Source organism: Natator depressus, chromosome 1 (assembly GCF_965152275.1).
Source record: "Natator depressus isolate rNatDep1 chromosome 1, rNatDep2.hap1, whole genome shotgun sequence".
In the NCBI taxonomy this organism is placed as follows: domain Eukaryota; kingdom Metazoa; phylum Chordata; order Testudines; family Cheloniidae; genus Natator; species Natator depressus.
The window spans coordinates 63,176,772-63,200,364 of NC_134234.1; the positions used below are offsets into that span (position 1 = coordinate 63,176,772).

The 23,593-nt window shown below is 38.3% G+C and overlaps 1 protein-coding gene across 1 annotated transcript in view; it reads left to right on the forward strand.

Annotated features, from left to right (window-relative positions):
• The window catches only part of SUGT1 (SGT1 homolog, MIS12 kinetochore complex assembly cochaperone), a 48,589-nt gene that overhangs the window by 11,162 nt on the left and 13,834 nt on the right, over positions 1–23,593 (forward strand). Inside the window, exons 4-10 of the mRNA XM_074961558.1 lie at positions 34–103; positions 663–733; positions 4,929–4,982; positions 7,683–7,702; positions 8,795–8,829; positions 10,911–11,007; positions 11,984–12,091. Coding sequence (XP_074817659.1) covers positions 34–103; positions 663–733; positions 4,929–4,982; positions 7,683–7,702; positions 8,795–8,829; positions 10,911–11,007; positions 11,984–12,091 — 455 coding nt within the window. The remainder of the gene's footprint in view (positions 1–33; positions 104–662; positions 734–4,928; positions 4,983–7,682; positions 7,703–8,794; positions 8,830–10,910; positions 11,008–11,983; positions 12,092–23,593) is intronic.

Below are 23,593 nucleotides of genomic sequence, written 5' to 3' on the forward strand. Positions count from 1 at the left end.
AAGAGACTAACATACAAAACTGACTTCCTACAGATGCTGTTGCAGATGCAAAGAAGTCCCTAGAACTCAATCCCAATAATGCCACAGCTTTTCTCAGGAAAGGGTATGTAACCATTTAAGAAGCCACAGGCAGAAAGTTTCCATTTTCCATTTTTGAAATATATTGTACTCATTCTAGCACTACTACAGTTTGCATCAGTTTGCGGTCTCAATTGCCCTTTTATAGAAGGCGGACTAAATAAATTAATGTGGTGAGGGTCAGTCTCGGAGTGGGGGGGGGGGGAGCATTCATAGCTTTAATCATTTGGATCTTTATAAGAGGGCTGTTGGACAATGGCATTTTAAACAGTTTTAATTGACGATTTTGGTGATTCACTGTGAAGTATCTGTAATAGAGCTCTTGTATTAGACAATGTGCCAAATTCCCCCACATTTCTACCTTTACAATGTTGTTCTGTTCTTAGCATCCCAATTAATTGTAACTTATAAATTACAGTTGTGGCAAATTTGTAGCTTTTGTTTATTAACAGCGAATTTAATAGATCATGTACTACTTTTCCATCCAGATACAGTGTAAAGTAAAATATACTATGCTTAGCGGAAATGTGAATTTGATTGGAAACATAACTACTGTGCCCTTGTTTTTTCTGTGTGCATGTCAGGATAAGTGAATACCATAGCAAAAACTATGCTTCTGCTCTAGAGTCTTTCAAAGAAGGACAGAAATTGGACCGTAAGTATTGAAACGACACTTCTTTTTGCACACTAATCAGTAAATATTTAAAAGCTTTTATATGAGGCTCAGGTTAAACTGAAGAACAAGATTTTCAGAAGTGATTAGTGACTTAGGTGCTGCAACTTTTGGATACCCAGCTAGACTCGTGTGAAACAGGTGTAACTTTTGGGAAGCACAGAGCACCCCCTCACTTAAAAATCAAGCCCTTTTAAGGCATCTAGAATTGGCCACAAAATATCAGTAGTCACTTCTAAAAATGTAAGCCCATGTGTTTCAGTTCCCTATGGGTTAAAGTAAGGATATTTCCCTGCTTCAGACATACGTTGCGGATAAATTCAGGTGTTTGAGGTGATCTGGGATTATGGTGATGAGCATCATGGAAAAGCCTACAAATAGACTGAATTCCTCTTATACAAGGTGAAGTTGTAAACTAAGTAAAACACAACTTTGTCTGCACAGTTTCTTGGAGTTTACACAACTCCAGATATATGTCTGAGCTCATAAACTATGCTTGTGACTCTCTTACCTTAGATTACGCTGAAAACTACAGAAGAGTGTTTAATATCCCCTGTTTTTTCATCTCTTAACTTACTTTTTGGTTGGGCTAAGGTCCTAGTTTTCTGTCATATGGAGTTACTAATACATTAATCTCTGGATTCCTGAACTCTTAAATCGGTGAAGTATGGAGCTTTTGAAAAACGGGCCTTTTCTCCAACTTTTTTTTTTTTGCATCTTGCTAAATTTTCAGCCTCCAATGACTTTCTGTGGCAAGGAGTTCCATAATCTAATTATGCACTAGGAGAAAAAATGTTTCCTTTGTCAGTTTTGACTTTTCTACCTTTCAGTTTCATTCAGTGTTTCCTTGTTTATGAGATTGGGAATTTCTGTTCTCCCAATCTACTTTCTGTATGTCATTCATTATTTTTATAGACTTTCATTGTGTCCCCTCTTATTCATCTTCTCTGTACAGTAACCAATTCCAATCTTTGCAATCTCTCTTCTTATGAGAGTTTTTCCATGTCCTTGATTTTTCCTGTTGCCCTTCTCTGAACTCCTTCTACTTAATTGTGCAATATTCTTTTTGAGATGGGTGATCATTAGTCTACACAGCCTTCCCGATAGCATTGCAGCATATAAAGGTATTATATTCTCCATTCCATTCTTATGAATTCAAACATTTGTTTGCCTTTTTGACTGCAGTGGCATATTGAGCAGGGGGTCTTCATTGATCTGTTCACAATAATGCCCAGGTCCCTTTCCTGAGCCGATTGTTAATTTAGAACCCTCTAAGGTGTATGAGTAGTTCAAATTTTTTTCTCCAGCATGCGTTACTTTGAATTTACAGATATTTAGTTTAATTTGCCATCATGTTGCCTAGCTTCACCTAGCTTGTTTAGGTGTCTCTGAAGTTCCCTCACAGTCTTCTCTGATCCTTGCTAATCTAAATAGCAAAATTTGCAGATGTCAGAGTTATCTCACTAGTCCCCTCTTCCCCCCCAGCCCCTTCCCCAGATCATTAGTAAATATATTAAGCACTGAATCCAAACAGAACCTTGAGGGTATCCTTCTATTGAACTCTTGCCAGGATGAAAACTGTCCATGTGTTATCCTTTTTGTTTTTTCTCCTAGATGGTTTTTGATCCAGGACAATACTTTCTCTCACCCTGTAACGGTTTAACTTTTTTTTTTAGTTTATTCATTTGAGACTAGGGACCTTGTCAAAGTCCTTTTGGAAACCAGTGTAAAATAAACTGTCAACCTGTTCTCCTTTACTCTCTACTTTATTGACTAGTGAGATGCTATTTTCTGTTGCAGAAATTATGCTGGTTAGGTCTTGTCTTATATTAACACCTTCCAGGTATGTTGTATTTTGGATAATAGTTTTAACCAGTTTGCCTGGTACAGATGTAAGGCCTACTCGTCTGTAATTCTCCAGTTTACCCCTTACGCCTTTTTTAAAATAGAGGTACAGCATTTATATCACTCTTGTTCCAGAGGGCTGGTTTATAGTTAAATTTCATACTTTTGTTAGCACAGCTCTTTCAGAACTTTAATGTGTATAGCATCTGGGTGTAGTGACTTATTTCTCTCTTAAATTATCAGTTTCTTCTAGCATCTCTTTTTAATCTTTGATAATACCTCATTTATTTCAAGAGAAGAGCAGGGCCAAGATTGGAATCTCCCCAACACCCTTTGAAGTGAAGACTGATCCAAAACAGTCATTTAGCTTCTCAGCAATGACCTTATCTTCCTTACTTGCTTCCTTTAATCCCCTGTAATATAACAGATCCACCAGTTCTTTCACAGGCTTCCTGCTTATGATGTACTTGCTGATATACTTACAGAATCTCTTTATTCCTTACACCTTTCGCAAATATGATTTACTTTGTAAGCATATGTATTCTTCAAACACAAAATGTGCACACTGTCCTAAAAGAATACACTTGAGTCCCTGGCTTACTAGGTAGGTCTGCCAGTCTTTTGGATTTTCCCTTAAATGATGATTTTCTTTTCATTCTCTATAGAGTTTCTTCAAAACCAATCAGGTTATGCTAAGATCACACTTGATTGATATTAATCTGACTGGATGTGAGTGCAAGTCCCTTTTTAAAATTGATGAGATTTTGAATTTAGCTGTCTTGGCTTCTGTGATTTTTGTATTTGCACCATTTTCCACCTTTTTGATGCAGCTAACTGATACAACCTCCTTTGCAAACAGACTTGTTTTAGAAATCTGGATCTTCAATTTTAAATGTTAGAAGAGAAGGAAGAAACTCAGTATTATGGTCCATCCACTTCTGATCTGAATGATGTTTCAAAATGAAAGATTATAATCATGAAGCTCAATGGCTCAACCTGCAGGCGTTACTGTACATTTCAGTGGTATCATGAAAATGTCTTGCTTGTAGGCTCCACGTTATGTTGTTTCATCTCAACAGACAAAGTTTTGTTTAATGGTGGACTTGATTTTCAATTAATTGGGTTTTTTTCAGCCTTTGGTGAGATGATCATAAATTCTATTTTGTTGTTGCTTATCAACTCTTGACAGTATTTGTTTTACTTAATTATGATCTTTATTCTATTGAGTTACTTATATTCCAACCACTTCAACTCTAGGCAAGTGGTCTTACAGTAGTAATATAAATTAATCACCTATTTGCAAATTTCACCTTTACTAAAATCATAAAGACTAATCATGTAGTATATTCAACCATGTAAAGACAGAAAAATATTAGCCAGCTTTATATAGAATTGTGTCATAGGATGCCCTGCCACCTTCAAGATGTTGCTAGATTCTAGCAAACAAAGCCCCATTAAGATCTTGAATATGCTAGAAAGGGAAGAGAGACATCTTATACCAGCAAAACCCAGTTTCCTGAATAAGATAAGCTATGTCTATGCTAGGGCTTTTGCTGGTATAACTATGTCAATTATGGTTGTGATTTTGTTTTTTTACGCTCCTAAGTGACCTAGCTATGCTGGCAAAACTGTTAAGTGAAGACCAGGCCGAGTAATCCACAGCTGCATCCCAATCCCTACTTGCTAATCACCAATGACTTCACCCAGTAATTTGGGGCTTCTAGCAAATTCTCTCCCTATCTTATTGTTGCTTAATAGAGAGCTAGAATCTTGATTTCTCTTCCCTCTTAACTTTCTAATACAACTAGAAACCCCTAGAAAAACACATTAAATTGGGGGTCATCTGTAAACTTTTTTTCACAATTTTGGAGTACCCTCAAATAGAATGGCTTTTCTGTACTTGTTCAAGTGGAATGCATGTGGATGAGTATTTGAGGGGATCATTCTAAGAACAGAGGAGAGATGTTTACCATCTTTGGGAACTGTTAAATGGAAGTGGTGAAGAAGCCTGAGAGCTGAATACTAGATTTGGGTCAGTTCAAACTTAATTTAACTTGCTAACTGAACTACTAATTAGTTCTAAGTGTATTAACATCCAGCCCAACAAAGCTGGGGAGTTAGTTATGTAATTAAACACTAATATCAAACATAGTATAATTGGTTTGAAGGAGTCCTGACACTTAATATCTAGCCTTCTATATTTAAGAATCAAAACAAAACAGTTCCATTGTTGCAAGTCTGCCCTTTATGCATCCTCATGACAAGTAATAGTACCCATTTTTAGAGTAGTAGATTTGAGATAGTGAAATGTTGTATATTCAATCTCTTCTAGATGTGGATACTTCTTTTACTATTTGGATTAAAAGATGCGAAGAAACACTAAACAGTAAGAGTGGCTTCATTTATTTTGTACTTGTTTTGATATTTGCCATGCTTTTAAACATTTTTTTTCAAAATCTGAAATCTTTATAGCACTTGTCTTTGTTTACAATAAACTACTAGGTGCTCCAGTTGTTTCTGTGAGGACTTTTTTTGCTTAACTTTTATAAATGTTTCTTTAGATTTTTGAAGGAAAAAAATTCATGTGAGAATTAGTCATGCAGATAGGAAAAGTACCTATTTCAAGTTCAGACTTTGAGAACAAAAATCCAGATATTTCAGAAACTGTCATAGTTTTAATACAAATCCTGTGTTGGTAAATCTGCCAATGAACATAATCTTAAATAAATCCAGTTTATATTAGGAGCCACACAGTTTTGACTCCTGTTGCCCTTGTGTAGAAGTACATGGAGACCAACTTAATGTAAGAGCTCTGTAGTGATGATGGAGCATGTCTTGCACTCTGTACCCCAAAATAGAAGCTTGCAAGATTGATAGGTGCGGGGCTGGAAAAAAACAATGGAGAGTTAGAGATTTGGGCCTCCAGTTCTCTGAAGTCTGTTTCCTTCGTCTAAAGAACCATTCTCATCCATCTAGCTGTGACACCATGATAAAGTAGCAATAGCCATGCTCCTACTAGTTGCTGGGACCAGCTTTGATCTGGAGTAGTAATGTAGTGTTCAGTGTGAGAGCACTGTCTGAAGCAGTGGTCAACTTTTTACTAATTCTTCGTGTGGGTTGACCAGTCTAACAGAGAGCATGCAACTTAGTGCAGCTTTTCCCGCACTTTGGCACAGCTTACTTTTCCTAAGTTGCCCAGGGGCTTCATAGATGTGTCGCCTGTGGATATGAAGCAGTAGCTCATACGTCTTTCTCCTCCACTGTGACTTTATCTGCAGACTTACTCCCTTCATGGTGTGCACTGGGAAAGAAAGATGAGTGGGGGCAGTATGAGTTGATATTAATTTAACAACAAACGGCAAAGGAACAGACTTTTTGTCGGTCTGGTACTTATCCTTAATAGGGCCCTCCCAAATTCATGGTCCATTTTGGTCATTTTCCTGGTCATAGGATTTTAAAAATCGTAAATTTCATGATTTCAGTTATTTAAATCTGAAATTTCACTGTGTTGTAATTCTAGCGGTCCTGACCCAAAAAGGAGTTGTGGGGTGGTCACAAGGTTATTGTAGGTGGGATTGCGGTACTGCTACTCTTACTTCTGCACTGTTGCTGGTGGTGGCGCTGTCTTCAGAGCTGGGCATCTGCAGAGCGGCAGCTGCTGGCTGGGAACCTAGCTCTGAAGGCAGAGCCGCCGCCAGCAGCAACGCAGAAGTAAGGATGGCATGCTATGGTATTGCCACCCTTACTTCTGCACTTCTGCTGACAGGTGCTGCCTTCAGAGCTGGGCGCCTGGCCAATAGCTGCTGCTCTCCGGCCGCCCAGCTCTGAAGTCAGCGCAGAAGTAAGGGTGGCAATACTGCAACTTCCTTAAAATAATCCTGTGGACATCCCACCCCCACCCCGCAACTCCCTTTTGGGTCAGGACCCCCAATTTGAGAAATGCTGGTCTCCTCCTTGAAATCTGTATAGTATAGATAAAAGCGCACACAAAAGACCAGATTTCATGGAGGGGAGACCAGCTTTAACAGTTCATGATGCGTTTTTCATAGGCATGAATTTGGTAGGGCCCTATTTATATCATATAAAGATGGCCTCAAGATTTTTCAGTGGTTTTTCTCTTTTGCTGAAGAAATAACAAGAATATCAAGTCTTGGGTGTCTTGATTTTGCTGGAGGAACACTTTGGACTGTGGTTGGAGTTTTTTTCATTCTCGAAGGGGAGAGGATGTCATGTCATATGCCACACCAAGCTTTTCTTCCAAGTATTGAGCTTGTTCTTGTCCCTGTTTTACTCAATCTGCTTAAACACCTTTCTCCCCTCTCAGCTGTTCATGTTTTAGTCATCTTGTGATGTCATTTTACCGATTCTCCAGAGGATTTTCTAGCAAAATTAGAATTCGAAACGTGGTATTTTTAATGTTAGTAAAGCAGAGTTCTTTAAAACAATCTTTGAGGCACCTCGTGCATTATAAAGAAGCAAAAAGCAGTGATTTTTTTGCTTTGCTATTCACTTCTTGAAAGAGGGACCAACCTTAAATATCTCTAAATTAGAATTTGTGGCAAGAAAAAAATTTGTAAGGTTTGTATGGAAAAAATTCTCATAGTATGGTATTGCACAGTTAAGGTTGCCCAAATAATTTTAACTCTTCGTTAGTTAAATGTCATCACTCTCTTCTGTGAAACTAGAGTCCTTGTCAGAATTATCTTACAAACTTGAGCATGAATGTCTAGCGCATGGATAATAAGGTACCAACTATTGTAGAAGATTTTAAACCAAAGCTTTAGGTGCTGATTTGCCAAAGCCGTCATGTCATAACAGAAGTCTGTTACATCTTCACTTGTTAGGAACTACTGATCAGAAGATGCAATCATTCTGTTAATCAGAACATACTTTTGTGTTGCAGTTGTCCTTTCGCATGACTTTTGAAATTGAACACTTGAAATTAAATCCCTAGATACATATAGTGTTATGATACAAATACAGAATCTCTCTGAATAATTGAAGAAAGTTGAAAGAAGCAAATCTACCTTGTAAATTAAACATGTTGCTCTTTTCTGAAAAATGCAACTTGTTTTTGTCCCTACAGAAGGATCACAGACTGAAATGGTAAGGCTTTCTCTTAACATACTTGCGGCTTACTCTTAATTGTGGCACTAAACAAGAGCATGTTTTGAGACTTTTCTTAGTTGCTTCATATTAACAGGCTCTAAAACTAACTAACTTAAGTCTTCCTACTGTATAGCATTTTTTGTGGGGGTTAACTTTAGCCTAAAGTCCTGCTCTTTGTTGATGTCAGGCTTATGGAGGCTCTTACAAAGGATTAAACGAGCACAAAGTTCTAGCAGTTATATCAATGTGCATACGTTTTATAATAAAGCAAGTCTAATTTTTTCCTTTGGACAATTGATGATTAATCTTGCAAGATTAATCAATTCCACTTAAGCATTCTAATTGCTTTTAATTGTAATTTATTAAGTGCCTTAAAAGTGCATGAACTGTTACTTAAGCAGATTTTTATTCTGCTGATGCTCTAGTTCATTTTTCAGTTGCCTCTTCCTACTGTGTGTCATGGTAAAACCTTTGAACTTGTGTCTCTAGAAACAGTATCAATAGTATCTGGCATTGGAAACTTATGTTGGTCCTTGAGACTGTTGCTCTCAAACTACTCCCAACTTATGCATATTGAAAACAGGTACTATGTGGAAAGTCTGACAAGAGTAGTGTTATACACAAGGACAGTGGCCTTGTGGTTAAAAGGAAAAGATTGGAAGTAAAGAACTCTGGGTTACATTCCCAGCTCTACTGTAGATTTCCTTTGTGATTTTAGGTTACCCATTTAACCATTGTCTCTTTCGTTAGCTGCAAAATGGATGTAATACTTGCTGCCTGAGAAGATGGCTGAACTGAGAAGTTGAATTACTATTTATAAAGCACTTTGACTTCAGAACATTCCAGTTGTTTGTTTTCTGCTGGTCCTACATAAATGGTTATGGGACTAATCAGGAGATTTGTTTTCAAAATGTTTGTTTAACTTAGTTAATGCACTGTGCATCAAGAGGAGAAAAAGGCAATTTAGTTGTTAATGTACAATGTGTGTATATAATGTTATGAATGTTTCTTTGAAAAGTACATCATGATACAGTGAACTATACTAATTTAACTTTTTAATGTCTTTCAAATGTCATATGCCACAATCAGACTACACAACAGCAAAGTCAGCCATCAAAAATCAAGTAAGTCTTTTTTAGCTTTATTACACTTTACATAATTTAACAATCATTTTATATAGCATATGTATTTGTTTTAAGCCGTTATTCCAAATTGTAAATTTAGTCTGTTCTGTAATGCACATGTTAAAACTAAATTCTGTACACTGGACCAGATATGTTTGCTGATTGTGTTTATGGTTTGGATTTGTGTAAATACCAAATCTTCTCTGAAGCGGTAAGGAGCCCTAATGTATCATAAACTTCAAACTGTTTAACCTGGTATTATTACATTATTTATTAATTTATTAATATATTATTAATTTATTTAGCTATGCTTAGTGTGCCTGTCCTCCGAGTATAAGCTTCAGAATCTTCAGAAGCAATGACTTTATTTAGCATGTCAACACTAAACTCCCCAACCCGTCCTCTCAGAAAATGTGTTCGTAGATCAGCTTTTCAGTATGTCCTAAAAAGTCCATGTACACAGGCTGTTGTCAGGCCAAGAACTCTCCATTGAAGATGATCAGCTCACAGAACATATCTAGGGATTTGGGATTAGGTATCCCAACTGATGTTCAACTGGGGCAAAACATAGTGCCTCTCAGTTGTACCTACCTTAGGTATTGCTTAGGCATCAGAACAGAGATTCTCATATATGCTTCATACAATATAAATTGATGAAAAAGTGAACTTTGTAGTAATAGTTGACAGATACTTGTTCCCTGATATTAAGTATAGGGTGAAACTAGTACCACTGTGGTAATTGATGACTGACTGCTATATGTTGCTTGTAATAAAATGGTTTTGGGTCATTCTCTTTGCATTTTAAGGTTTAAGCCAGACCACATGACCACAAGTTATGGGTGTTATAGGCCGGGGGAGGCTGTGCCTCCCCAAACAGCTTGGCGTGGCCCTGGCCCCACGCTGCCTCCTGCAGTTTCCAGAACTCTTCCATGGCCCTGGCTGGCTCTGTCTGGGGCTGAGGAGAGCCGGTCTGTTGCCAACTCGGGGCAGCACCGCCCGGGACTGGGGGCGCTGGGACCACGCTGCCTGGCACTCCGGGGCTAGGGACTGCAGTGAGGGTGCTCTGGGCTCCTGCAGGGGAGGGGGGGAGGAGAGGACAGGGCGGAAGGGGAGGGACTGGGGGCTCTTTCTCCCCTCCTCCTCCCCCCCCGCCAATGGCTAGTTCACTAGCTGCCCATGTTCATGACTTATTGTCTCAAAAATGACTTCGGTTCTGAAGAGGCTAAATAGGAAGTCTAATGGTGAAAGAACACAGAGCACTAGAAGTCTAAGAACTGCAGTTTTAAAGGGATGCTGTCCATTTGTCTAAGCCCCCAAATTTTACCTTAATTTGCCCTCCTCTGGAGTTAGTTCTCTGCAGACAGTTGCAGTCAGTCCTCTGTCCCTTTTGTTTTACGTTCCACCATCAAGCCACCCAGCCTGCTCTCTTGCTGCATAAGACTGTTCTTCCTCTAAATGCTTCAGTAGATGCAGAAGGTGGCAGCAGGTCTTTTAAGAAGCACTTTGCTTCAAACATTTATTTGAAATTCAGCCTCAATTAACCCTTCAAGGGAAGAAGTGTTATCTTGCATCTAGAGCAGGGAATGCACTCTAGATCTTCTGGGTTCTGTTGCTAATTCTAGATCCAAGTTAGGATCAGAAGACTTGCCAATATGTGTGTTGGTATATCGTGTTCATAAGGTGCTTTTAGATCCTTGAATGAGTAACACAATAGAAGTGCAAAATAGTATTGTGATACTTGGCAATAAATCGATTTTTTGAAGACATAAGTGTGTACATTAGTTATTTAGATTTTTGCTTCTTGGTAGAGCAGTTGTACATTTTTTCTGTTCCACCAGCAGTTCTTGTTAGTTCAATGCACTTGAGCAAACTATTGGGGAAGAAGGGAAAATCTACTCATAACTTCATTCTGCTTGCTAAACCTCAGACTTCTGTGCTGTGTAAATTCAAAACAATTAACACAAAACCCTGTAATGTTACTGTGCTCTACAGTACTTGAGTTTTCTCGCACTGTGGTTCACTTACATGTTTTTGAACCATGTGCAAGAAAACTTAGTTTTGATGTCCTTCTCTTTTTAAAGGTATGACTGGTACCAAACAGAATCTCAAGTAATCGTAACTCTCATGATCAAGAACGCACAGAAAGATGACATCAGTGTACAATTTTCTGAGAAAGAGGTGATTACATTATGAGTTCACTGAAAAATAACTTCTTAGTTGATATGCATCTCTATCTTTCAGGACATCTATTTGCTGATACAGACATTCTGTATCGCATCATTCAGTCGCCATGAAAAAGGCAGAATAAAGTGTTAACATTCTTGTAGGAAGTTGTAGAGAACATGGTGTAAAGTGCATATTGGTGTTTTACTTCCCATGCTTTTGGTATCCTCAGATCTATTCTGACAATCATGGCATGAGGTAACCAGTTTAAATGAAGCATTGCAATCTAGCATCAGTATATTTGTGTTCAGTATATTACTGGCACCATATTAATCTTGGTTTCTCTTATTCTGACAGCAGACATGGGTTTGTGTTGCTTAACTGTTAATTCTTGGTGAACAAAACCATACATGTTCAGTTAGTATCTACTTTAATGACAGGTTTCAGAGTAGCAGCCGTGTTAGTCTGTATTCACAAAAAGAAAAGGAGGACTTGTGGCATCTTAGAGACTAATCAATTTATTTGAGCATAAGCTTTCGTGAGCTACAGCTCACTTCAGTCAAGATTACATGCACACATCTCACTTCATAAGTAAATGTTTGAAGTATGTGGGAAGAGGGAAGTTGCATAATCTTTGTGTTCCATTGTTAATGTTTTGCTGTCTTCGTATTGTCATGCAACACTTTCCTAAAGAATGCAGATCAAACTGATGAGATAACAGCCTTTTTGAGTAGCTAGTTGGTGGCTAGGAACAACAATCTCCTATTTATTTTCTAGTGCACTTTGAAATCATTGTTGAATAATGCAGTAAGAAATAGTGCAGTTTGAAATTCCTGTCTTGTGCTTGACATTTCATTAAAACATTCCAAGTGAAGAGTCATTCGTTTAATCGCTGAAAGTTGTCAGTGGAGGATTAAAATTAATGCTAAGGTCGAAAATTGCAGCCAGTGTACTCTGTGGTCATCACAAAGAGATGTTTATCTGTTAACAGCTGAATGCATTGGTGAGACTTCCATCCGGAGAAGACTACAACTTGAAGCTTGTTCTTCTGCATTCCATAGTACCAGAGCAAAGTACATTTAAAGTGCTTTCAACAAAGGTAAGCTTTTAAAGTGTAAATTATTTCTTTGAATATTTCTGGTGTTGAAAACATTTCTGCTCTTTTGTCTTGTGTTCCTATGACAGTCATAATGACTAGTTTTTTTCATACAGAATTGTTTTTTTTCACGGTGTCTTTCAGCCAACAGAAGACTTTCTAAACAGACATGTAAATATCAGAAGCTAGCAAAATCCAAGATAGCTTTTACTGAAGTGCAAATGACTTCATTTATAAAGTGTGGATGTTTTTACCTACCACTAGCACTATGGTGCTCATCTCTTTATACGTTCATAATCTCCAAATTATAAACTTCTTATAAAACCTTTCCTAAACTTTTAGGAGTTAAAGGTTGCTTGTCATTCAAGGCAACTTTATGTAGATACAGCAAACAAGACTTGACTTAAAACCTAAGTGTTGCAGTAATTTAGGCATTCTTAATGTAGGCTTTCTTCAGATGACTGCTTGCAAAAAATTGCCATGCAGTTAACTCTTGAATGCTTTTCATGAATCCATGCTATACTTGAAACAGTGTTTAAGCACTTGAAGGCAGCATGATTTCAGCATCTTTGATAAATCTCAGTATAAGAGACAAGGAGGCAGTCTATGCAGTAGCATAGTTTGTGTATAACTGAGGCTCTTCATTTCCTGGGAATTTATTAGTGTTTATCAATTTTTGTAATACGCTCATAAATTCCCAGGAAATGAAGCGCCTTCTCAGCTCCGTAGACAAGCTAGAGTTGGAGGGGTGGCTCTGTCTGGCAGGGAAAGCGGATGGGTGTCCCTGACTCCAGCACTCTGGATGGGATGGAAGAAGGTGCCCAGTACTCATGGTGCGGAGAGGGGGGGAAAGAGGAGGTACTGTGGATGGGAGGAGGAGGAAGGTGTGTCCAGTATTCTCAATGGACAGAGGACATGGGGTACCTAGTACTCTTGGGGGAGGCAGCAGGTGAGGGGAGGAGGTGCCTGACACTCGTGGCAGACAGGAAAGCAAACGGGGCTCTGTTCCCTTGGGCCATGCTGAAGGGCAGGGGAAGCAATTGGGGGGCCAGTACTCACTGGGTTCAGCCTTGCGCTCTGCTCCCTGCAGTCCTGTTGCTATCAGGACCAGTCTCCCTACCTGTCTTGCTTCCCCAACTGGCCAGCAGCAACAGCCGCCGACCAGCAGTTCCCCTCTTTGTTCCCTCTCTGTACAGGTACGCTGAACCATCCGGCGGAGACTCTTGAGTGTGTGGGGGAGGGGCAGGTCTTTGGAGATCCAGGACATGAAAAATTGGGGTTTAAATAGATAAAAACCCAAATACTTGCTTTTGAAAAATGTTTTCAGGAATTTTTTGAAGGTTTTCAGTGATCGGTATGAGTTGTCAGTATGACTGTTAGTATCTTAGCCCCTTTTCATTAATACAAGCAGAGTTTTACTCATAGGGCTAAGCCTGAACCTTTACCTTAATACAAGCAGACATTTATCTATGGATGTGTCTATGGTGCAGTTGGACGCCTGTACCAGCTGGCTCGGGCTAAGGGGCTGTTTAATTGTGGTGTAACTGTTCAGGCTCAGGTTGGAGTCCAGGCTCTTGGACCCTTCCACCTCACAGGATCCCGAACCCAGGCTGCAGCCTGTGCTTCAGTGTCTACTCTGTAATTAAACAGCCCGAGCCCGGCCAGCCAGGAGTTTTTAATTGCCATGTAGACATGCCCTGTAGGTCCAAAGCCTGAAGGGCCTTATGTAGGAAAGAGGGGTGTGTTGCCCTTTTACTTCTACTTACACTGGTTCCACAGTGTTCGGAGCAATTCTGTGGGTGGCCAAGCTGTTGTGAAAGGGTGCATGGAGGAACTAAGCAGTACTCTGTATTAGAGCTGTTTTGGCATGGGAGATGAGAGAAGGGGGACACCAGGATAAACTTGCAGCTCTAGAGCTGTGATAACACCTGTGTCAAGGGGGGGGGGCAGGTAGGCCCAAGGAGAGGAGTGAGAGGGAGACCCCCTTGTCCTTTCTGACCTTACTGTTAGTATTATACTCATTGTATCATGTCTGAAGTTATATGGTAAGCTCTTTGAGGCAGGAACTGTTACTGTGTCTGTTCTGCAAAGCACCTCACCTGCTCTTGAGCACTATAAAAATAACAGTAACTTTTTAAAAGATAGAGTGGGCATCTACAGCCCCATGTGGAGGCATTTCATCTGAGTTGGCTGGTTTGGAGTTGAGCAATCCATAATCTCTTTGGTTGACTTTAAAGCCATTCTAGGTTTTGGTTTAGGTATCTTGCACTTCCTTTTCTTCTCCACTTGAGTACGCTGAGACTGTACAACCTTGATTCTTATCCGCATTATGGCAGAAATTCTTATTCTGCTCAGCTATATTCTGGTAGTTAGTTGCTTGAATCTTTCATTGTGGAGATAATAGTTGAAGTGTGCCCTCCTTGAAGTGTGACGAAATGCTAAGTTAAGTTGAAGTTTGTGATAACTGAAATCAGTGCTATAAGTTTTGACCAGCTGGTGGAGCCTAACTGGAATGAAATTATGAGCGGTCTTAAACACAGTAAGGTAGCTTAGTCTCAAATGTAGTTGCTTTAATAAAAAAAACCCAAACCCCTCTTACAAAATCTTTCAAAAACTAAGGCAGAGTGTTTTATTTTGTTTCCTAAAATATTAGATGTTTTTAGGAAGAGGGGTGTGTTTTGAGTTTTTTGTTGAAACACCTGAAACTCTGATGTCTCACTTAACGTTTCAGCACTGCTTTAACACTGACTCCTGCTGATAACCACTCACACTAACTATATGAAGCACAAACTGCTGCTCCCACTGTTATTTTACATGTTGACTCAGCAAGTCAACCACCACTTAGACTGAAGTGTTCATACTTGCTACAGACCACAGCCTACAACATCTTGCATCTTACCCTTCTGGTGAAGTCCAGAAATCACAACCACCTCCAGTATGGGCTGGAGAGTCCAATCTACCTTATCCCATTCTTTATGGGCTGAGTGCATCAATTTCCCTGATTAGATATGTAAAAGCGGCAAAGAGTCCTGTGGCACCTTATAGACTAACAGACATATTGGAGCATAAGCTTTCATGGGTGAATACCCACTTCGTCAACATGTACTCAATGGCAAGCTTGAATTTTGTAGTTTCTGTAGTGCTCTTTGCAGCAAACTGGAGATTCTGTGGCAATTTCATATATGCTAAGAAATGAGGCTTTGTATTCATTCTCATTGAATTCAATAAATCATTGTAGCATATTCTGTTAAAATGAATATAATATGAAATGTTTCTATGCCCCTAAATTTTTAATTTTGAGGCTGATTCAGAATCTTCTAGGAATACGCATAACTCTGTCAAAAGTTATACAGGGGGATAAATGGAGAAGCTAGAGGTTCTAGCAGTTAAAGGAGATTTGGGGCATTTTGAGATTAGGGATGGTGTCAGGTGAGAGTCTGAAATTTTGGGATAAGTAAATAAACTGGATGTCAATATGATCAACAGTGAAATAGGGTCAACATTGGTATTGTTGGAATTCATATATTTAAGAGGGCAGAATTAATTTTTATTTGTCACTGGTGAAGGTTTTCAGATAATCCGTGGGTATAGGTGCAGAGTGAAGACCGTTTCTGAAACTACATTGAATTTTTCTGAGTTTGTACCACTGAATTTTAAAAAGTAATGTATTCTGAGTCTTAAATGGTTCTGTGATTAGATTTTTTTTTAATGTTGACTATTAGAGCAACCTTTCAAAAACATTGGCCTGATATAACCTGAATATTTTTAAATTCCATTAAAAAAATGTAATCGGAAGTTTTCTTCCCTGCTTTATATTTAAAAATCTTACAGCAGTCCTGAGAACATACCCAGAACTGCCACCTCTCTCACCACTTCTTTGTTTATATTTTTTACTTGCTGCCATTTCAGTTTTTCAGCTCAGCTATAGCTGTTTACTGATAAACAATGTTTTGGAAGGCCTAAAGTGTGTGCACCATAAATAAAACTAATTGTACACAAAATGCTGACAAATGCAAAGTAAACAAACTTACTGAAATTTTTACTAATCTGATAGCTATTCTAAGTGTTACTTGAAACAATGGCAGATACAAAATTTTAGATGGAATTGTGAACTCCTTTCAAGTTGGTAGGCTCTTTTTAACTCCATCTAAATAAAGCTTTTTTCAGTCTTGGAATTACATCTCTCACAGTGCAAAATGTATTCATGCTTATCCTCAAATTGGAAAGACTAAGTGAACTTTACATTTAATTATAAAACCTCTGTTTGTGAGTTACAAGCTATGCAGCTTGAATTGAGAACTGATTCTCAGGATGGAGTTAAGAAAGATGGGGAGAGGTGCATGTTGCAAGCTTGCTTTATGAACAAAACCAAGTTTGTGATTTCAGTGAAAGTTTTTTATAAGTTTTGATAGCACAATATATGGAATTTACAATGGTTGTGAGGCACACATTTCGGGCCTTTTTAAAGTGAAGCTGTACTCAGATAACACTTGAAGTTTACAGTGATTGCAAGTTCCACTTTCATGGTTCTCTGGTTTTAGCTTGTTAGTCCAGTTCAAGTTTAAAACCACCCCCAAAACTTAAATCCTATAGAGCTAAAGAAAATCTGAGGCTAAGATTTTGTAATATACTGATTAATGCTTGATAGCTTACTCCTAGCTTTTCCTAGTTTTTTCTAAAATGATGTCTTGCCTCCCAGTGGATTTTATTTTTAGCTAGAAATGTACTTTTTGTTTTTTAATTCTTTTAATAACCATATTCAAGACCTTTCCTAGATGGATTTCCTGATTTAGGTGAGTTTGTTTGAAGGTAGTGTTTTAACCATTGTGGGCAATTAAGAAACATCAGGTTGGCTTTTTTAATATTCAAAACCAGAGGCGACTTCTTCCAATAGGGTGATATTGTACACTTAGCGTAAGTGTTAGACACACACTAATATAAATATTTGATTTTGTGGAAAGGTCAGAATGTGGTTTGGATGACGCTACCTTCTTGTGTGGTGCCAACATCTGAGTGGTACTTACAATTGTTTTAATATTGCATGATAAGAAAGGAAATACAACTTCTGTAATTTATTTTTGCTGTTTTAAAAAGGTGAAAACAAATGTAGTCTATGTATCTCATGACAACTGTGTAGAACGTGGGTCACATGCTAACTATGCAGGTACCACTGGAGCAAGTAAAACATGAGCTGTGTAACTTTTTCTTCAGTAGTACTTAAATTACTGATCTTAAACTGTTACCTACTTCTTACTCCTCCAAGGTCAGAATTTCTCTCCTGTTGTCCTTCAAAGTATCCTAATATTTCTGACTTGATCCAGGTTGTTTTAAAATATTACTTGTAACTTTATAGCAATACAGGAAAACTTAAATATCTAGGTGACTATTAGAGAGAGCTGTGTTTGGTATTAAATTTGTTTCAGACATATTTATCTGTCTTACATGAAAGAAAATTCTCTAAACCATTTGCTGCAAAATTGTCTTCTCTTAAACAGGTTCCTTGTCCCATGTGTGCTTGTAACCAGAGTTCTTGTCTTATGTAGCCTGATTTGGCTTGGGCAAGCGTACTCAGTCTGCTAGATCTGCAAAGGGTACCTGGGATCTGAAAGTGAAACTATCTTCTGGCTTGTTCACAGCCAGCAATAAAGGTTCTGCAATCAAAATTAAACAATTTTGGTACTGGATTCAGAAAAGAATGTAGTTTTTTCTAGAGTTGTGTTGGCTCTGCTGTGCTAACAATGATGAAATATCAAAACAATTTTTTGGAAGAACTTGTATGACTGAATATACACAGAACAGATCTGCTGAGGAAGGTACCATTTCTACATAATCATTCTTGGGAGCAGAACCACAATTTGGTCTCTAGCTTTTGCCATTACAATACCCTCCAATACCTGTATATCAATAGGTTTTCCTTTTGCAAAGAGCATTTGTGTAAACTGTGTAATCTGAAGCTATCCACTTGCCTCCTACTCCATTTAGCATACCTGTAATGAGAAACTACTGTTTCCCTAATAGCCCTCAGCTTGTTTATTTGAACATGTTATTGTGGTACACCATAGCCACCATACAGATACAGTAGAACCTCAGAGTTACGAACACCTTAGGAATTGGGGTTGTTCATAACTCTGAACAAAACATTATGGTTGTTCTTTCAAAAGTTTACAACTGAACGTTGACTTATACAGCTTTGAAACTTTACTATGCGGAAGAAAAATGCTGCTTTCCCTTTATTTTTTAGTAGTTTAACACAGTACTGTACTGCTTGCTGTTTTTATTTTTGTCTCCGCTGCTGCCTGATTGTGTGCTTCTGGTTCCAAACGAGGTGAGTGATTAACTGGTCAGTTCGTCGCTCTGGGGTCTGTAACTCTGAGGTTCTACTGTGTGTGTGTGTGTGTGTGTGTGTGTGTGTGTGTGTATATATATACTTAATGGCATCAGTAAATAGACATCAGACCAGCTCATATTTCTAATACAAAATTTTTGAATCAGGTATCTGAGAAATGCATAGGTAGGTGCTGTGTATGTTACAGATTACCACTGTAACTGTTAATTGTAGTAACATAGGTCATGCATCTTTGGTGGCTAAAGCCACAAACTTAGTTACTCACTCCTTATTTTGTGGGAGAATTGTGAAGGAGCGTTAACTGCATTAATAGCATCAGTTGTTTTAAAGACTTATTTCCAGCAGGGGGAGCCAAAATGCAGTGCTTATGTCTAGATCACTTGTATTACTTGGACAGTTCCACTTTATATGGTTCTCTCAAATTTCATGGGCAAAAAGTAATCTTATTCACCATTCTTTCTCCAGGAAAGAGTAAAGAAAAACTTAATATTCTTTGTGCTGAGTATATCAATTGGATGTTAGTCAAGATTCTTGATTCTTCTTTGTCAAACAAATGTGGTGGGAAAAGACTAAGAATTTACCAACTTGCATATAAGAAACTGTTAAAAGAAATTTTATTTAAATTATGGAATGCATGAAAGGAAAAAGGTTAAAAAAATTTCTATTTTTGTGCAATTGTCATCAGGCCCCATCCTGCCTACATCATTATCAGGGCTTGCATCCTGAATTTTCTGCCTCCTGAGCTACAGAAATAACTATATTAGCTGGTGGCAGGAGAAGATTTTAATCTGAGTTGGATAAAAATCAAATTAAAAAAAAGGGATTTTTGATTTAAAATTAGATTTTTTTTATTTGAAATATAATTTCTGTTAATGTTTTATATTCTGATTTAATTTTAATATGTTTAGGCCTAAACTTATCTCTTAAAACATTTAAGTAAAAAATAAATACTGTTTTGTCTGTTTAATTAAATTCCAGTTACCTTTCAAATGCAGTATGACACAAAACCATGGACAAAAAGTTAATTATCTAGTAAAAAAAAAAAAGAATATATCATTCACCATTTTCTAACATACTAAAAACATATAAGTAATAAGAATTTGAAAATATTAAGTTGTATCATTGCTTAAATAAATGTATATAGTTATAACGTATCCTCCTAGGTAGCAAAAATATGTACCAAATCTAGTGTAACGACTCTATTTAGTTGTAAATCAACATGTTTTAATGGTTGTCTCAACCAATGAATGTACCTTTCTTTAGAAAATAACTGATGCACAAATGGAAAAGTTGTTTAAAATCAGTGAATTAAATTGAGGCTTTCCACTTGATGATTTAAATTGTTGATTTAAATTCCCTTGATTGAGGTGGATCAACCCGCCCTGCTGAATCCTCCTTGAACCAGCCACTAGAGGATTATATACAATGCACTGAAACAGTGGATTACCTATGCATGACTATCCCAGTTTTACACATACAATAGAAAAGGACAAGGACACCGAGACAGTGTGGCTAAGTGTATGGGATTTGGGTATGCCAAATCAGAGCTAGATTGTATTCGGAACTTCTGTGGGATATAAGGCATTTCTTAATAGCTGTGAAGGGTACAGAATGAATGAGTCAGCAGAAGTGATTTTAGAATTCATTTTTCTCCTGGTTCTTACTACTTCCATTTTCAGGGATTCTCTTCTGCCTCCAGAAGAGGGGTGCTCTTGCCCCAGGTGGTGCTCACTGATGGGGAGGATGGGTCACTGAGGTCATGTGCTGCAGGTCCCCACATTTTGGACAGGAGGCCAGCTTAATGCATGCTTTCTTCCTTCCATCCTGCTGTTACGTCGGTTTTGGCAGCAGCCAGGCTGAGTTTATTCTCCTGGTGGTTCTCAGTGCAGTGTATACTGCAGCTGCTAGGCCCTAGCCTTAGAACATTAGGGAGTTTTGGAATGCTGTCAAAATCAATCAGCAATTGATTCAAACTGTAGCGTAAACTGCTGAAAGTCATCAGTTCTCTAACTCTAACAAATCTGAATGGAATTCCATGGCACCAGCAAAAGGCACTTGGTTGATGACAGGGCCTTTCCCTAGCCAAAAATCAAAGCCATGCTTGCAAACAGTTGATACTTACTGTATAAATAGAATACACTGATGTGGAATATTTTAATTTAGGTTATTACATTATTTGTTTAACAGACACCTTACCCAGGGTGACTTACAGTATGTATAAAGTATTACAGTTAAGTGCAAGTACAAAAAATGTTTACAAGTAAGATCAGGAGGTTGTGTTTGTGGTCATGGTTGAGGTTTTATTGTTCTTAAAACATAAAAATAAAACTCAATATTTTTATATCATTAAATCAGTTAATACCGCTGTTTTGATACAATATGGTGGTAGGCTACAAATGCGTAACAGAGCAAGTGTTTAAAATGTACAGTATGTATACTAATATATTACTGTAGGAATAATAAACATACATGGTATTGTTACAACTATAGATTGTTAGCATGTACTGTAGCTGTTTTACTGATCAGAAAAAGCAGGATGCCTTTGGTCAGATGACGATCCCCGTAACAGCAACAGCCACTCAGATGCAACAGAGCAAAACGGCACCTGTCATAAATATAAAGGGAAGTGTAAACACCTTTAAAATCCCTCCTGGCCAGAGGAAAAACCCTTTCATCTGTAAAGGGTTAAGAAGCTAGGATAACCTTGCTGGCACCTGACCAAAATGACCAATAAGGAGACAAGATACTTTCAAAAGCTGTGGGGAGGGAGAAACAAAGCCTCTCTCTCTGTGTCTGTGTGATGCTTTTGCCAGGAACAGAACAGGAGTGGAGTCTTAGAACTTAGTAAGTAATCTAGCTAGATATGCGTTAGATTCTGTTTTCTTTAAATGGCTGAAAAAATAAGCTGTGCTGAATGGAATGTAGATTCCTGTTTTTGTGTCTTTTTGTAACTTAAGGTTTTGCCGAGAGGGATTCTCTGTTTTGAAACTAATTGCCCTGTAAGGTATTTACTGTCCTGATTTTACAGAGGTGATTCTTTTACTTTTTCTTCTATTAAAATTCTTCTTTTAAGATTCTGTTTTTTCCTTGTTCTTAAGATCCAAGGGTTTGGGTCTGTGTTCACCTATGCAAATTGGTGAAGATTTTTCTCAAACCTTCCCCAGGAAAGGGGGTGTAGGGTTTGGGAGGATTTTGAGGGGAAAGACGTTTCCAAACGGGCTCTTTCCCAGTTACATATCTGTTAGACGTTTGGTGGTGGCAGCGATCAAGTCCAAGGGCAAAACGTAAAATAGTTTGTACCTTGGCGAAGTTTTAACCTAAGCTGGTAAAAGTAAGCTTAGGAGGTTTTCATACAGGTCCCCACATCTGTACCCTAGAGTTCAGAGTGGGGAAGGAACCTTGACAGCACCAATATGTTGCTACTAACAGTTGTCTACTGTAGTAGCATGTAGGGCATTGTGCTCTGGATGGCCTGCAGAGAGATGAGAAGGAGCACAGGACAACCTGGGTACACAGATGTGGTCAGGTAATCCTGTTTACTGAGAAAAATAGGTTTTAGCCTGATTACAAGGGGATAACTATGGGCTGACTTAAACTGTCAATAATGGTAAGGTAGCTGAGAATTGAGATTGTGGAGGCTCAGGCGAAAGGTTTCTGAAAGTGTCAAATGTATGTATTAATTCCTAAATGAGTCCCAAAAGAGAGGAAGGTAGAACCCAACTGCAGAGTTGGTTTTGGCTTCCTTCTAATGAAATAGAGATTTTAGATTAGGGCTGTCAATTAATCGCAGTTAACTCATGCAATTAACTCAAATATTAATCACAGTTAATTGCACTGTTAAGCAGTAGAATACCAATTGAAATGTATTAAATATTTGTGGATGTTTTTTCTACATTTTGAACTATTTTGATTTCAATTACAACACAATACAACGTGTACAGTGCTCACTTTATATTTTTATTACAAATATTTGCACTGTAAAAATGAGTAACAAAAGATGTTAGTTTTCAGTTCACCTCAGACAAGTACTGTAGTGCAATCTCTTTATCATGAAAGTGCAACTTACAAATGTAGATTTTTGTTTTGTTACATAACTGAACTCTAAAACAAAACAATGTAAAATTTTAGAGCCTACAAGTCCACTCAGTCCTACTTCTTGTTCAGCCATGCTAAGAGAAACAAGTTTCTTTACATTTACGGGAGATACTGCTGCTCGCTTCTTATTTTCAATGTCACCTGAAAGTGAGAACAGGCATTTGCATGGCGCTTTTGTAGCTGGCGTTGCAAGGTATTTACGTGCCAGATATGCTAAACGGGGTTCACATGCCCCTTCATGCTTCGGCCACCATTCCAGAGGATGTACTTCCATAATGATGATTGTCAAGGTTCCTTCCCCACTCTGAACTCTGGGGTACAGATGTGGGGACCCGCATGAAAGACCCCCTAAGCTTATTTTTACCAGCTTAGGTTAAAAACTTTCCGAAGGCACAAACTTTACCTTGTCTTTGAACAGTATGCTGCCACCACCAAGTGATTTAGACAACAGGGAAAGGACCACTTGGAGTTCCTATTTCCCCAAAATATCCCCCCCAAGCCCTTACACCCCCTTTCCTGGGGAGGCTTGAGTATAAACAAGATAAGCACAAACCAGCCTTGGATTTTTAAGACCCCCAAAAAACCCCATCAGATTCTTAAAAATCAAACTTTATTAGAAGAACAAAAAAAGATAAGAGAACAACTCTGTAAGATCAGAATGGAAGATAATCTTACAGGCAGTCAAATTCAAAACATAGGTTTTGCCTAGAGGGATTCTCTTAAGTTACAAAAAGGCACACAAACAGGAATACACATTTCCTCCAGCTCAGCGAATTTACAAGCCAAAACAAAGAAAAGCTAACGCATTTTCTAGCTAGATTACTTGCTAACTTTACAGGAGTTGGAGGGCTTGCATCCTTGATCTGTTCCTGGCAAAGGTATCACACAGACAGATATAGCCTTTTTCCCCCCCCTCCAGATTTGAAAGTATCTTGTCCCCTCATTGGTCATTTTGGTCAGGTGCCAGCGAGGTTATCCTAGCTTCTTAACTCTTTACAGGTGAAAGGATTTTGCCTCTGGCCAGGAGGGATTTTATAGCACTGTATACAGAAAAGTGGTTACCC